The 15,550-nt window shown below is 39.3% G+C and overlaps 1 protein-coding gene across 4 annotated transcripts in view; it reads right to left on the bottom strand.

The window, feature by feature from the left end:
* The window catches only part of LOC137100435 (thyroid hormone receptor alpha), a 67,164-nt gene that overhangs the window by 17,338 nt on the left and 34,276 nt on the right, over nt 1–15,550 (bottom strand). For 3 of the 4 annotated variants that reach the window (XM_067478270.1, XM_067478267.1, XM_067478268.1), the window contains exons 4-5: nt 4,381–4,442; nt 3,302–3,423 (exon numbers count right to left, since the gene is read on the bottom strand). In XM_067478270.1, the coding sequence (XP_067334371.1) occupies nt 3,302–3,423; nt 4,381–4,442 (184 nt within the window). Of the gene's footprint in view, nt 1–3,301; nt 3,424–4,380; nt 4,443–9,264; nt 9,943–15,550 lie in introns of those variants that run through there. The other variant, XM_067478269.1, reaches the window with a different exon arrangement.

Genomic DNA, 15,550 nt, shown 5'->3' with positions numbered 1-15,550 from the left:
TATTCACATGCTGCTTCATGGGGGCGGCTGTAGCTCAGTTGGTAAAGGCAGTCGTCCACAGACCACAGGGTCATTCGGATGTGGCTATATGTCGAAGTGTCTCCGGGAAAGACACTGAACCCCTAACAGCCCCTAACCCCCTCCCCAGCTGTGCAGAGCTGGTCCAAGCCTGGTAGAAATTGGGGAGTGTTGTGTCAGGAAGGGCATCTGGCGTAAAAACTGTGCCAAATCGACATTTTGTTATGTTATTATTCCAAAATGGATCAAATTCATTATTTTCCTCAAAATTCTACACACAATACCCCATAATGACAACGTGAAAGTTTTCAAAAAAGTTTTGTTTGAAATCTTTGCAAATTCATTAAAATACAAAACAAAAAAGTATTAATTTTGAGTGTCTTTGACATGACAGTCAAAATTGAGCTCTGGTTCATCCTGATTTCTTTAATCATCCTTGAAATATTTCGATTGCATGTGTGAAATTCAGATTGGACATCAATTGAAAAAGCATACATCTTTCTACATAACATCTGAATCTTTCACCCTAAGCACAGCCAATATAACAAAGGAGTGGCTACTGGACAACTCTGCGAATGTCCTTAAGTGGCCCAGCCAGAGCCCAGACTTGAACCCAATTGAACATCTCTGGAGATATCTGAAAATGGCTGTGCACCGATGCTCCTCATTCAACCTTGAGAGGTACTGCAAAGAAGAATGGGAGAAACTTCCCAAAAGTAATTCAATTCAATTTAAATTTATTTATATGGCGCCAATTCACAACAAACTCATCTCAGGGCACTTTACAGAATAAAGTCAAGATTATAAAGATGTATACAGAGAACCCAACAATTCCCCCTGGATCAAGCCATAGGCAACAGTGGAGAGGAAAAACTCCCTTTAATGGAAGAAACCTCCAGCAGAACCAAGCTCAGAGTGGACGGCCATCTGCCTTGACCAGTTGGGGTTAGTGGAAAGTGAAGAGAGAAAAGACAAACAAAACATTGGGCAGGTTGGTAGGACCAGGAGCTGCACACTGGAAGACACACAGCTTCAAAGCCGGGGAGACCTGCAGAAAGGGACAGAGAGAGGGAGACAGAGAAGGACAAAGACAACTACGGGAGAAAACACAGAGTTAATGACATACAGTGGTGACAATTGCGGGGTGAGAGGAGAGGAGAGAGGGTCAAGAGGAGGAAAGGAGCTCAGTGCATTGGGGGGTGGGTCCCCCAGCAGTCTAAGCCTATAGCAGCATAACTATAACTAACTATATGCTTTATTAAAAAGGAAGGTTTTAAGCCTAGACTTAAAAGTAGAGAGGGTGTCTGCTTCCCAAATCTGAACTGGGAGCTGGTTCCACTGGAGAGGAGCTTGATAGCTAAAGGCTCTGCCTCCCATTCTACCTTTGGAAATTCTGGGAACCACAAGTAGGCCTGCATTCTGAGATCGAAGTGGTTTACTGGGATGATATGGTGTTATGAGGTCTTTTATAAATGACGAAGCCTGACTGTTCAGAGTTTTATATTTAAGAAGCAGGGTTTAAATTCTATTCTGGAGGTTCTTTAGGGAGTTACTTCGGCCAGAGTAACGAAGTGGTTGGACATCATATTTCTGCCCACATACTATGACTTCAATTTTTTCTGAGTTTAAAAGTAAAAAATTGTGGGACATCCAGGCCTTTATGTCTTGTAGGCTTGAAGCTTTATTAACTGATTATTTTCATCTGGTTCCATAGATGAATATAGCTGGGTATCATCAGCATAGCAATGGAAATTTATGGAGTGTTTTCTAATAATGTTGCCTAAAGGAGACTTATATATAGTAAAAAGTATTGGTCCTAACACAGAGCCTTGTGGAACTCCATAGCTAACCTTTGTGTGCATGGAGGATTCATCATTAACATGAACAAATTGAAATTTAAAGATTTAAACCAACCTAGTGCAGTTCCTTTAATCCCAATTTCATGTAAATGGTGTTAAGGTGCTTCAACAAAGTATTAAGCCAAGGTGGTGAATAATTATGTACATGTGATTTTTGTTATTTTTTATTTGTAATAAATTTGCTAAGATTTCAAACAAACTTCTTGAATGTTGTCATTATGGGGTAGTGTTTGTTAAGAAAAAAATGAATTTGATCTATTTTAAAATAAGGCTGTAACATAACAAAATGTGGAAAAAGAATCTGGATGCACTGTATGTTCTGAAGGATGGATGAACATCAGAAAGCTCCAAAATGTAAGTGCTAATTAGCCTCAGGGCTCAAAGAAAACTGCAAGTGCGATAGAAAAATACACCCAGAATGTAATTTCAGAATACTTGAAAGCTCATGACAGCATTCCTTTACAATTAGAAACTCTGTAAAAAAAAGTCCATATGTAATATGAACATTACACACAATACTGCACTAAAAGCAAAATGCAAAAAGCAAAATGTTAGCATTCTCAGAAGTTTATCATCTTTGAATAAGATTGGAAATAAAAGACAGTGTTTTGGTGGTGTAGTGTTGGTACTAGCAGTAAAATACGGAAAAAAGAAAGATCAAGTGTCATTTTATTCTAATATAATCCAGTTTTGCCCAACTTATTAAATTAGCTTTCATGCATATAAAGGCATTCCAGATGACTAAAGACATTTAGTGGGGTTGTCTGGAATGCAATGTCCTCAAATTTAATACGGAGAAGGACAGAGATGTGATCTCCACAGCACAGTGTGTATGGCATGAAGAGTCTCATGTGATACTTACGTCTGTGTTTGTTCTGGGCATTTTGTTCGTAGAGCGCACAGAGATGAGTATGAAGGAGCATACAAAAACTAATTCCATGAAAACATAACTACTGTTCAAAACACACATTAGTTAAAATATCTTTGAAGAACATTGATTTTGGCATGTGTTATTACGCTGGATGCCCTTCCTGCCGCAACTCTCTGGGGTGGGGTCTGGCGACAATGTGACCCTTGGTGGCTGGGTGGAGCCACATCTGGTGGGGTGGGATTGAAGCACAACCCAATGCTCTACCACTGAACCACCTGGCCTCCATAACAGTCTTTCATTTAAGTAACTTGTAAACGTACAAAAAGTGATTTGAAACATCAGTGTAGTAATGCATAGTAAGCTTGTAAAACAGGGATGCTAACAATTGCACATACACCCTCTAGTGTTGCAGGTTTGGTTTTGGAAAAAACAAAACCATCCATACATTTTATGTGCGTAGGGAGGATTTGTCTTACTATAGCACAATCACTTCAGTATTGTGAATTGAGGGGTTGGCATTATTTTATTTTTTGTGGATGGTGTTCCACTGTACCTTGCAACCTTCGCAGGTGATGCAACGGTAGTGGTAGCCAGTCGCCTTGTCACCGCACACCACACATGGCTCATCCTTCTCCAGGTAGCTGGGGACATACCCTGGAACAGAGATGCTAAGAGCTATAGGAGAGGAGGAAGAGGAGGTTGAAGAGGAAGACAAGATGGAATGAGAGAAGGGAGAACAATGAGTGTGAGTGAGAGAGGGCCAGACAAATGGTGAATATGATGAAGTGAGGAGGGTCGTGATACAAAGATAGAACGTTGGGAAGCAGAGGAAGTAGAGAAGGTGAGGAGGAGAGTAGGAGGAGAAGGAGGTGGGGGGTGAGTGTAATCAAAGGGGCCTCAGAGAAGCTCCTGTGTGAGCCAAGAGACTGTGATACAGGATGGATGTACACGAGCCACAGTGTTTTCTGCACACACAGACCTGCCATCATGACATTTTCCAAATTTTATACTCACATTTCCAGAATCCCTTAAATATACTTTACATTTTGACTTTTAATAATTTTATATGGAAATGTTTCCCTTAGCCACTTCATCCAACTGATCAAACTCGTGATATGGGCGTGTGACTCATATTCTCACAAGTTCTAACCTCTAAGCTGTCATAATGATGCACAATTAGTGACAGTCACCTGACAATGTTTGAAGAAGGTGAAAAAACTTTATTAATGTTTCACAGAAAATGCACCTCCATTTATGTGATTGCATAATAACTCTAAACTCAAACTACAACATGCCATGGTTTAGGGTGAAAATGTGACTTCAGTGAGTTGATAGCCTGTTTGCCCCACTGTTTAAATAGTCAGATACACAAGTAGTATAAAACATTGCATTAAATCACTTTCATTTTGTTGCTATATGTGAACATTTTGTAATGTTCTGTATCTTTACTCGAGTCCTACTCAAACAAATCTCCTAAGCGCTGGTGTTGGTCACTTAGGTGAACTAATCTGGGCTCAACAATGGCTCTGATGGAAAATGTAAAATGACGGGGAGATTATCATAGTAATGACACTAATCCTCTGGACATTTTAAAAGAAAACAGTTTTAAGAGGTGACATAACAAATCCTTACCAGACATACTCTTCACTGAACACTGGCTGTTCTTCCTCTTTCTCTTTGGCACATCTGGCCACCTGGTGGGAGGGACAGGAGAAAAAGGAAAAGAGAAGGAGAGGGGAAAAAGAAAAATTTTTTTTTTATTAAGATCACATCTTCAAAATCTCAAATGACTGCTATGACATACAGTGTTTAATCTGTAGAATGTAAATTAAAAAAAACACATTTATAATGATCTAAAACAGTGAAGCAACAAAGTCCTCAAAAAAATGTTTGGCACCTTTGCTAGAAAAATGATTAATGACTAGATTTAAAGAGCGAGTTAAATAAATCATTGAGAGTTAAATAAAGACAGTATTGTGTGCTTTTGTAAACCGGTTTGTGCTCTAGTAATAAATTGAACATTCTATATGCTTACAGCTTTTTTTTAGGAGCACTGGTGTTTCTAAGGAATAAAAAGTGCAGTCATTTGTTCAAGCTGAATACAGTACTTTGTGTGCTAATATGACCGGTGTCTATTTAATATTTGTACCAAAGCTGCCGATTATGAAATTGACACATCAAGTGGCAGCTGATGTGGGATACAGCTGGACATTGTGTTAGAAATATAGAACCAGTCCACTATAAATGTCCAGCAGACTTATGCATCTCACATCATCTTTGTTTTGATCTATTTTTTTCATGCAAATCGGTGCCAAGTTTTATTTACATAACTCACGATCACAAATTACAGGGCTTTATAGTTTGTTAGTGGACATCAAGTATTTAACATATTGTATTTTTGTTCTGTTTAAATACAACTATACCTCAGAACAATAATGTTATTTTTATATATACGTGCAACCCTTTCATAAAGGATTTTCTTATTAGGAAATTAAGGAAAACCATGGGAGAGAAAATGAAATTAAAATGATACCGTACAAATATATTTAGGAGTATGAACCGCAATGTTGTTAGCTATGCGAGTGTGGAAAAGAGGTGAAGAGGCGAGTGCAGGCAGGTTGGAACGGGAGGAGAAAAGTGTCAGGTGTGGTGTGAGATAAAAGAGTATCAGCGAGAATGAAAGGAAAGATGTTCAAGACGGTGGTGAGACCAGAGATGTTGTTCGGCTTAGAGACAGTGGCACTGAAGAAAAGACAGGAGGCAGAGCTGGAGGTAGCAGAGCTCAAGATGTTGAGATTCTCTTTGGGAGAGACGAGGATGGACAGGATCAGGAATGAGGACATCAGAGGGACAGCTCATGTTAGATGTGTTGGACCTACCCTGTACCTCAATCAAGGGACAAATTTCATAGTGAGGATGGGTGATCGGCTAATTCCATGCGATCTACCCACACTACCTGTGCGATTGACCGGTAGATTGCAATCGACTTTTTGGGCACCCCTGGTCTAGAGGAAGACCAAAGAGGAGATTTATAAATGTAGTGAGAGAGGACACGAAGTTAGTTGGTGTGAGAGAAGAGGATGCAGAGGACAGGGTTAGATGGAGGCACATGATTCGCTGTGGTGACCCCTGAAAGGGAACAGCCCAAAGGAAAAGAAGACGACGACTCGGGAATGAATGCTACAAAGTGGAGTGGTTAATTTGAGACAAGTAATAAAGAATGTGAAGCTGGCATCATGACATGTTAACTCATGGATACGGGCACCACCTTGTGAGGATCCCACGGCCATTTGGTTGATGAGTTAACTATTCTGACTTTCTGTGGTAATTCTGAAAAGTGTCTCCATGGCAGGTCAGTAGGGGACTGTCCCCTTACCGTTGCCAGTACCACTGTCGGCTGGCAGTTTGCTGGCTAGCTGATCTTAATAAAGAGCCACTGCAAAACTGTTCATGTAATTTAAAATTTTGCTTGCTATGGCAAATTCATTTCTCTAGGTAGGATCACATTTTTTTGTCTTCATGTCTCCCCATCACCAAGAACAATATACAAATTTTAAGCCAAACTAAATCTGTAGCATGCACAGGTGAACAGATCACACACCTCACAAGATGGCACCCGTGTCCCCCAAAAGTTAGCTTGAAGTTAGCAAATTGTCTATTGTGTGCTTAAACACCATCTGTGTTGGAACCGTTACCAGCTGGCATGTGAATGATTACAGACCAAAGTTCACTTCAGCCACAAGTTTGATACTAACAAACACAAAAGAGGAAATATCCTGGCAGACTGTGGATCTGCTGGTGTTTTTACTTGGCTGAAATCACCTCTACACAGCTCTACTAGAAGGAAGTAGGAGTCATGTTTCATCTTGATATGTTCGTTCTCTGCCCTGACTTCGTTTTGGCTTTTTTACTTATACCCAAATGAATCCTCACCTTTCCCCCACCTTAAATTTCTATAATTCTTTCCTGTTCCTGTCCTATCTTTGGTCCTGCCAGTAGATTTAAATTACCATCCTTTCCTTTTCCCTTCGCTCCCCCTTGTACCCCCATGTTCTGCTGTTTGCTCCACAGCCTCCTAATTTCCGCCATCTTCTCCTCTCCCTCTGTCTCACCCATTTTGGTTTTACCCTGTTTCCTTCTCTCCACTCCTCTAACTTCCTCCCAGTCATTTCTGAGTCTCATCTCCTCTGCTGCATCTCTCTCTTCTCCCTAAACTTTTAGCAGCAGTATTAGGTAACACCGCTCTCCTCCCCTCCCCTCTCCTCCCATCACTCCTCCCTCCTTCCCTCTTGCTGGCTGTCAAACTCATTTTACTCTTGCAACACAAAAAAAAAGAAAAGAAAAAATCCTCTGACGGTTCTTGCTGATTTTCATGGTTGAGCAAACAACAATTTCACTGCTCTGCACACAGTCAGACATTAGTATTGTTTGAAACCAACCAATCTAGTATGAGATCACTGTGTGGTGAGTTACTCTGACATTCACCAATATTATAACTTGCATCCAAACAGACATCTGGTGAGTACAAAAACATCACAACGATATGCATTCTGCATTCACACCTACAAAAAAACTACAAACTACAGGAACGTGTGTTCAGTGCAACACATAGCTGCATTCAGTCATGGTCGGCCACTTGGGAAAACTGCTGACATCACCCTCTGAAGGAAAACAGTTGTCAATCTACAAATCCAGCAAACATGGAGAAAATCACTCACTCAAACACAAAGCACGTAAGCTGTTATGGTCTCAACCAACTGCTTAAGAAAATATCTGTATTTTGACTAACTAAATACTTGCTCTCAGCTGTTAGTTGTGGGCAGGTAGAACACAGTGGGTTCATCAAGTGAGTTGTGTACTGAAAACCAAAACAAGTTATTAGAGAGTTGTTTGTATACTTCAAATGAAATCTAAATGTATTTAGGCGTCTTGAATATATTGAGGTATTTTTGATATTATTTCATATTTTCCCACAGCAGCCTCTGTTTCTGTGGGTAAGTAAAGTGGAAAAATTCTTTCCCTGTCTTTGTCTCTGGGTTTTACTGCGAGACATTGTCCAGCTCAATCCTGTTACAACACCTGACTGTGTCAATCATCTAGTGTAGCTGATTAGTCACAGAGAGACTTGTTCCGGAAAGATGTGTTTAAGTGTCTAATTTCATGCAGCCAATTTTCCTTTTAGTCTTCTACAATGATGAGCTGAGCCGGTCGTGATTTAGTTTGCTGACCTCTGACAAGATGTACGTGTTTTAAATCTGTATTTTTTTGTGAATGAAAGTCCCACTAATGAAGCAGAAACCAGCAGTCTTATATGGCAATAGTAGGTGTGTCGATTGCGCTGATGATCAAATTTAATGCATGTGCAGCTCCTCATTAATGGGTGACACCTGTCAGTCTGAAACAATCAATTTGTGTTTAGTGGGCAATGTTCGTATAAACAATACTTTTATGAGGACTTTGCATGAGGACCAGTGAGTAAAAAAAACACCAAAATGGCCTTGTAGAGCTGAAAATAACTGTAGGGATGGTTGGTAACTGACTACTTGCTAACCCTGACTGTCTTTACAGTTTTGGCTTTTTAAGCATTGGATCTGCAGCTCACTAGCATTTCTGGAAACAATAGTTGATTGTTTTCCAACAGAGTAGAGGTATTGGACAAAGAACAGAAATTCTAACCAGTGACAGCAGATTTAAGCAAATTAATAGACAAATGAATTTTTCATTGTCAGTGTGTTTACATCTAGCATCACAAATAGACAATATAGCAGACAACAGTGCACACTGGTACAAAGCTTTGTGTAGAGCTATAACTACATACAAACACACCACCTTGGGAACATATTGTGTTACTGTTGCAACAAAAGCTATGGTTGCGAAGAAAGATACAGAGTCAGACTATAGCTCCATCCTGAGGCCATCAACTAAAAATAATATCAGATAGAAGATGCTGTTGTGGGGTAAGGACCTTGACAAAAGCTTCATTGTCGGGTTGGGGTAGTCACTAATGTGCTTTAAGTGATGGCTGTAGCCCCACAACCAAAAACAGCATCAAAAAAAAAAAAAAAAAAACATGAACAAATTTGCATCAGCTGATTATCAGGCACCAGACTCAACCCCGGAAAATCACCATATTTATTTCCAAACAATAAATGAATAAATGTACTGTTATGAGGCAGTTGTGTTAGTTGTATTATTTTTACTAACAACTTCAGCAAAATAAATAAATAAAAAGTGCTTAAAGAATCGTGTTAATAATTATGATTCTATTGGACAAAAATTACTTTAACATGATCAATTAGAAACCCAGTTTGTGGATTGTTATGAACTCAAAATTATCTAAAAAGAGGACAAAAAATACAAACTGACAAATAGGCCAGCCCTTCATAACTGCTCTCATCACTCCAACATTTAATACCTTATCTCTCATAAACATTGAGGACTGTATGCCAGCGGTGCCACACACCCACTGTCTGCACAAATAGACAGACAGAAATATATTTATACAAACACACTAACCTGTTGATGCAGTATGGCTGCAAGATATGCATGACGCTCCGTTTGCAGGCAACTGAACACCCGGCAGTTCCTTCCTCTGCTTTAGCCTCTCAGCAGTCTAGCTGCCACTAAATGTGTCCCATTGAGCCTTGTTTGAATGACAGCAGTTGTGCTCCAGTTGATCAGAGTGACAGTAGTCCACCTTATCAAGAATAGATAGGTGTGGCTAACAGCAGCTTTCACTGATCTAAAAGGTCCTTAATCCCTGGCCAACGCCACCCTAAACTAACCTCTCACAGCAGAGCCCGGAGCTGCGTCTATCAGCTGAGATATCTGAGGCTGTACTAGCTGTCTGCCTCAGACTGGCTGCTGGAACGACTACTGTTTACTTTCCTCTCTCATCCATCTCCCTCCCTCTTTCTCTCCTTCCCTCTAGTTGCTCTCGTCCAGCTTTCCCTATCACCTCCCTTTCTCCCTCTCTGTCTGCATGTGGAGTTCCTCTTCTGGTGTTATCACAGTATACTTTCTATTGCCCCCAGTCTACCTCATGCAATCCTACTTGCTTTCTCTCTCTCTCTCTTGATGTCCTTGCTTTACAGCATTTGTTTTGTCTGTCTTCTCCTTGTGCCCACAGTTTCTCTTCTCTCCCCTTTCCCACCACCCTCTATCCATCTGTCACCTGTCATCCCTGCTGATTCTTTTTTTTTTTTTTTTTTTTACATTTGACTCCTGTGACTTTGTCTCTTCATGCCCTTTTCTTTTCTACCTTTCTTCTGGTTTGCTCTTTTCATTTTGTCCCCCAGGAGAATCATAAAATGAAATGTCGCCTCTCTGCTTCCAAAGTCCCTTAATGCTAACTTCAGTGCACAACACCAGGCTTACGTGGTCTGAGTACAACAGAGTGAAGTCCTACGAGGACACGCAGAAGCTAGATTTCCCATCAATTGAATAAGACCCTCCACAGTAATCAAGTGTTAATATGAAGACCATAGGTACATCTGCAGATACATGGACACTAGTAGGGTTCATTTAAGGTACTGTAGAGAAATACCCTTCAGTTCTGAAAACGCCAGGTTTAAAGTATTTGTGAGAAAACTTTAAAGAGGTATGCAGAGTCTCCCGTGTTGCTGATCAATAACATCAATTACACCGTGTCCAAGCTGCTTTACTTCTGAATAGTGAAAATAGTGTTGCATGCTTCTTCAATTGCTATTAGAGGATGTTGGAAATACTGTACATTTAGCATAACTGGAAAGGCAAGAGCAAATGTGAGGACATCCGTACAGACATGCAGGTACACAGAATGCCACAGTGACATTATACACAGGACACAAAATCCTTGATAATAAAAGCAAAAATACTCTTTACACTAAGGGGGAAGTCAGGAAAGCATGGTGTAAACAGATGTCTTTCATCATCTCTGCTGCCTATTGCTTATTTTAAAATAAAGATTTATAGATGGTAATTAAAAATAATTGTAAAACTAAAAAATAAATCACTTTAATGTTTTGTAATTTTCAGTTTGGATCTGTCAGAAAATAAACTTGTGAAATTGTGAATATTTTGTTTTATATTCACCTTTGTCATCCACTTTTATTTCTTCTCTTCTCGTTGCCTCTGCAAACATCCCCATTTTACAGTCAATGTCATCCTTTTGTCAGGCCTCAACTAAGCACTGACAATTTTAGCAACACCTCAAGGTAAATTCCACAGTGTCAGCTATTTGTCAAATGCGTCACTGGCTACAGACTTGTGAACAGGCTTGAATTTTTATTTTAAAGAGCAGAGAGTCGGTACATTGATTTTAACCACTTTTTGATTCTTATCCTATCTTGTTTTATAGCCAAGGCTTTTGTGGCCAAGCTTTTTGATAGATGCAATAGGTAACCAGTTGGTTTGCAGGAGAGTGATGCCACACAATAATGCAACCTGTCATGTGTGGTCATGTGTAAAGGTTTCTAAAAGCTCATGGCTGTGATGAGCCCTATAGAGTCATTGTCTCAACAGGATCATTAGCACGTACAAAGTCAGGTTATGTGGAGTCTGACCTCAATAATTCTGGAAGGGTTCATACAGCAGCTTCCCCAGGGAGGTTACACGCATGCACAGTCACACACACAGTATTGATGCAGGCACAGTTGTGTTGCACAGTGGCATCCAGACAGTGTGTATAATATTGGTATAATCAAAAATGTAGTGCTCTCACTTAAAATATTGCTATTTACATGCAAATAGGAAGAAAATCCTAAAAGAACTTTACAGCTTTACATGTAGAGAAATACATGTATTTATTACCTTTGAGAGTTTAATGGGAAAATGAATAGTTGTAAATTGGATAAATAATGAATTGCTTCGAAATCGGTCAAAAGCTGCAATCAAAATCTTTTTTTTAATTTACATACAATAAGAATTGCTTTTTGTTCTCCATGGTACAGTGCAGCTGATAAACCTGCTGAAATTCTGTTCGTCTAAGCCAAACTTCCAGGGCTGCCTTAGATTACTTATTCACAGTTGTGGCTTCCTATCCACAATTCCTGAGTGTGATTTGCTGACAGGTTCTTCTGTATTGTGGACACTGAGTAACTTAAATGGCTACAATTGCAGGAATGCTAGCTTGTAATCCATCACCACCACCTCCTTTGACTTACTGATGTTATGGAAGAGGTTATCTAGCTGGCATCATTGTGACAGATCTCTTTACCTCACTGTTACTGGAGATCAGACCAACAACTGTTTTGTGGTTAGTGAGCAGCTTTATAGTGATGATGCAGGCGCGTGTGGCCTTACTCAGAGTCATGGGTCCAAACAGAGAACAAACAGTACAAAGGGAAATACAAAACCCAATTTAGGCAGCTAATTTTTAATGCTGATTTGGTTTAAAGAGCACACAAGCTCTCATGTGATTGATAATTGTCATGCTAAAATTAAATGTGATAGAATTACCCCCAGTGATAAAATTATAAGCAAGGAGAGCTGGATGCAGTGTGTGTTTATGGGTGTGTTTCACTTGGGGTATTGGGAAGTCATGTGTCGTCATGTGGTAAGGGGCCGACAATGATACACCAAGGTTCAGCAAACAACATCAGTGGAAGTGACTTAATGCTTGGTGGGTCTCAAAGTATAGCGCAGAGACAAGGTGTATCAGTACATCCCCCTTCAAAAGTAGTGGATAGTCAAGCACATTAAGCAGTTAAAATCAGCTTCACCTTTACCAATAGTTATCTTTGACTCCTATTTTTTATTAATTACATGTTTTGCCATAATTACAGTAATGAGTATTATTTAAAACGTGGTTCAACATATCGATATATTGCCCTTGAATAATGTTCCTTACTTGTAAGTTGTTTGGATAAAAGCGTCTCTTGACTGACTAATTGTAATTGTGTCCTCATGTTGATATATAAGAGCAAAGAGCACTTTGCCAAGCACAACTCTAAACATGGAGAAGTGAGAAAGGAATTAGGCTCAAATTTGTATTGTATCTATGCCAAGTCACAGCAAAAAAAAAATAAATCCTGACTCAATAATGCTTTTTCATCCACTCGTTCATAGGTGAACCATCAATATTCACATATGAAGGCTGGGAATTTGAATGAATTGAACTAAAACAGTGTAAAAAGGTTTTACACTTGGCAGAAGTGGAAAAGTTGGTTTATCATTAAAAATGAGATGAAACAATGTGCAGACAGCTAAAAAAAGTAAATAAAAGCATCACACCTAGAGTGAAAGGTACAGTGGCGCATTGCATTCACCACAGAAAATAATTACGAGATATGGGACTTGAGGATCTCATAAATATGAGAATGTTTCAGAACCTGCCTTAGATTAATTGGGTTTTTAGGATGTCTTTTCAACTAAATCTTTCGGCGGAGTTAGCTTTTCAAAATTTCAACAAATAGGCTGAGCGTGCTTTAGACTATTAGGCAAGATTCAATTTGCAGCCGAGAGTGTGACTCTTCGTATCCATGGCAACACAATACTTCCTGTTACCTGTAGAAGTTGATCACAAGAGTGAAGTCCTTAGCTTTTAATGTGTAATTCTCAAAAAATTGAAATGCCAAAAATGAAACACATAATTTGATACTTAAGATTATATTCAGAAAGTCTTTTAATTGCCTAAAATAAATTCTAAATTAAGAATTACGTTATCCTAAACCAGGATGCCATTGTCGTCTTAAATAGTGACAGATTAATAACCACTCTAGCTTTTCTACACATCTTGATCATTGGATCTTTAGGGATGATTAAACATTGAATTTAATTGAATTTATTTAAGGGTACACTCTTGAGAAGAGAAACAGGAAGTGTTAAGTTGCCATAAATACAGAAAGTAGCACTGAGGGCTTAACTTGGCCTCATTTTTAGCCTTTATGTTTACATTTAGCAACATGAAATATGAATTGGCTATTAACCGTTAATTTTCACTTTGTACCATTGAAAGTAACAGATAACTCACTGATTTCCTCGTATCAATTAAAGGAAAAGTGAAAACGTGATTACTCTCAGGCAAGTTTGGAAATGTACCCTTCAAATTCCTGCCTCAGAAGAAACATACAGCGTTATACTCTATGCTGAAAATTGACCTTGCTTTATAACCTATTAGTTGACATTTTGAAGTATTGAAAACTATCACACAAGTACTGTGAAATCCTAAAAACCTAATTAATCTAAGACAGGTTCCGAAACGTTCTCATACTTATGAGATCCCCAAAGTCTCTGATTGTTTTCTTTAGTGAATGCAATGTGCTGCCGTAAAATGGAGATAATAACAGGTATAGGTGTATTTAATTTATCTATTTAAAAAAAAATAAGCACCATATTTCCAGCATGCGTTCCTCATGATATTACTGCATTTGTTATTGGCCACATCTTTTAATCACTATTTTAATGTCATCTTTTGCACATTTTGAAATGTTGTAATGGCACCTGATAATAAGTGCTTTAGTTTGCATCTTTTGTCATATTTGTCAAATTTGACTTGAGTTTTTTAATCTCCAGTGGTAAAGTGCTAACAAGTAATCAGATGCCATTTGAAAATACATTTTTGACAAATTCACTTTAAAATTAGGAACAGTTCTGAACTATTGATACTTCTTTCTTGAACCAATCAAGAAAAAGAAAAAAAAAATCACTGTTCTACATCTTGGTATAAATATTCTGCACACACTTTGGAAGATCAAACGAAGGTTTATGAATAATGCACAGTAAAATAATGCCCAATAAAATCAATGTACAGTACTACTGCAGGAGGTTACCTAAGGACAAGTCCTCTTTGAAGCTGTTTTCAGACCTTATCTGCCCTGAACTCCTAGACATTAAGCTGAGGAGCTGTATGTGAGAACCCAAATGACCACATCAGTTGGACCGACATCAAACAGACTTTACCCTGCCAGCTCCCTAGTACTGAATCTAATGTCCAGGCCCATGTATAAATAGAGCAGGTCACAGTCTAGAGAATCCAGAGTGAGCAAGTGGGTGTCTTGAGGTTTCTATCAGGTGATCACCATGAAAGATGGGCCTTTTTTTTTTCAAACATAAGTTGAGGTGGGTCAAAACCTGTTTATTCACTTAAACTACAGAGGGTGTATCAAAAAGTGGTTAAAATCAATGTACTGACTCTTTGTTCTGTAAAACAAAAATTTCAAGCCTGTTCACAAGTCTGCATATCCAAACAGTGAAACGTTTCTTTGTTCCACCCTGGCCCGAATAGGTTAGATAAGTTGGGAGGTGGGAACAGGGTGGAGTTAGCAAGATTTAACAATTATGAGCCTAACACCCCTAAACCCCTAACATTTGTTGTTAGGTGTGGCCCTCTTGGTGGATTTGTGAAGTGGTCTTGATCTTCCTGGATATGGATGAAAGAGCAGCATGGAAAATCAGAGAAAGGTTGTTCCTGAGGCCTCCTCTGCTGTTGAGAGAAGGGTTCCCCATGTGGACATGAATGGCTTCACATATTCCGCTCTCATACCATCTTTCTATTCTGTAGAGCTTCTCCAATGTAGAGCTCTGAAAACAATTTACTGCACTGGGCTGCACACATACTACATGCAAACTATGATGCTCTTCTTGTGTTTAGGTGTTTGGTCGTTGTCTCAGTGTGTTGGTGGGTTTGAAGTGAGCAAGTCTGTGGTGTTTCCTAAAGGTCCTTTTCAGCTTCGTCACAATCCAGCCCTGTAAGGAATCACCAAGTTTTTCCTTTGACTGAGTCGTGACTCTGTTCCTTGTCCTTCTGTTGGGCCTGGATGCAATCTTGTTTGAGCCCCACTTAGGATAACTGCAGGCTGGGGAGCTCTCTAGGGTCCTGATG

Source organism: Channa argus, chromosome 15, assembly GCF_033026475.1.
Source record: "Channa argus isolate prfri chromosome 15, Channa argus male v1.0, whole genome shotgun sequence".
Taxonomy (NCBI): domain Eukaryota; kingdom Metazoa; phylum Chordata; class Actinopteri; order Anabantiformes; family Channidae; genus Channa; species Channa argus.
This window is presented reverse-complemented; position numbering and strand designations above follow the sequence as displayed.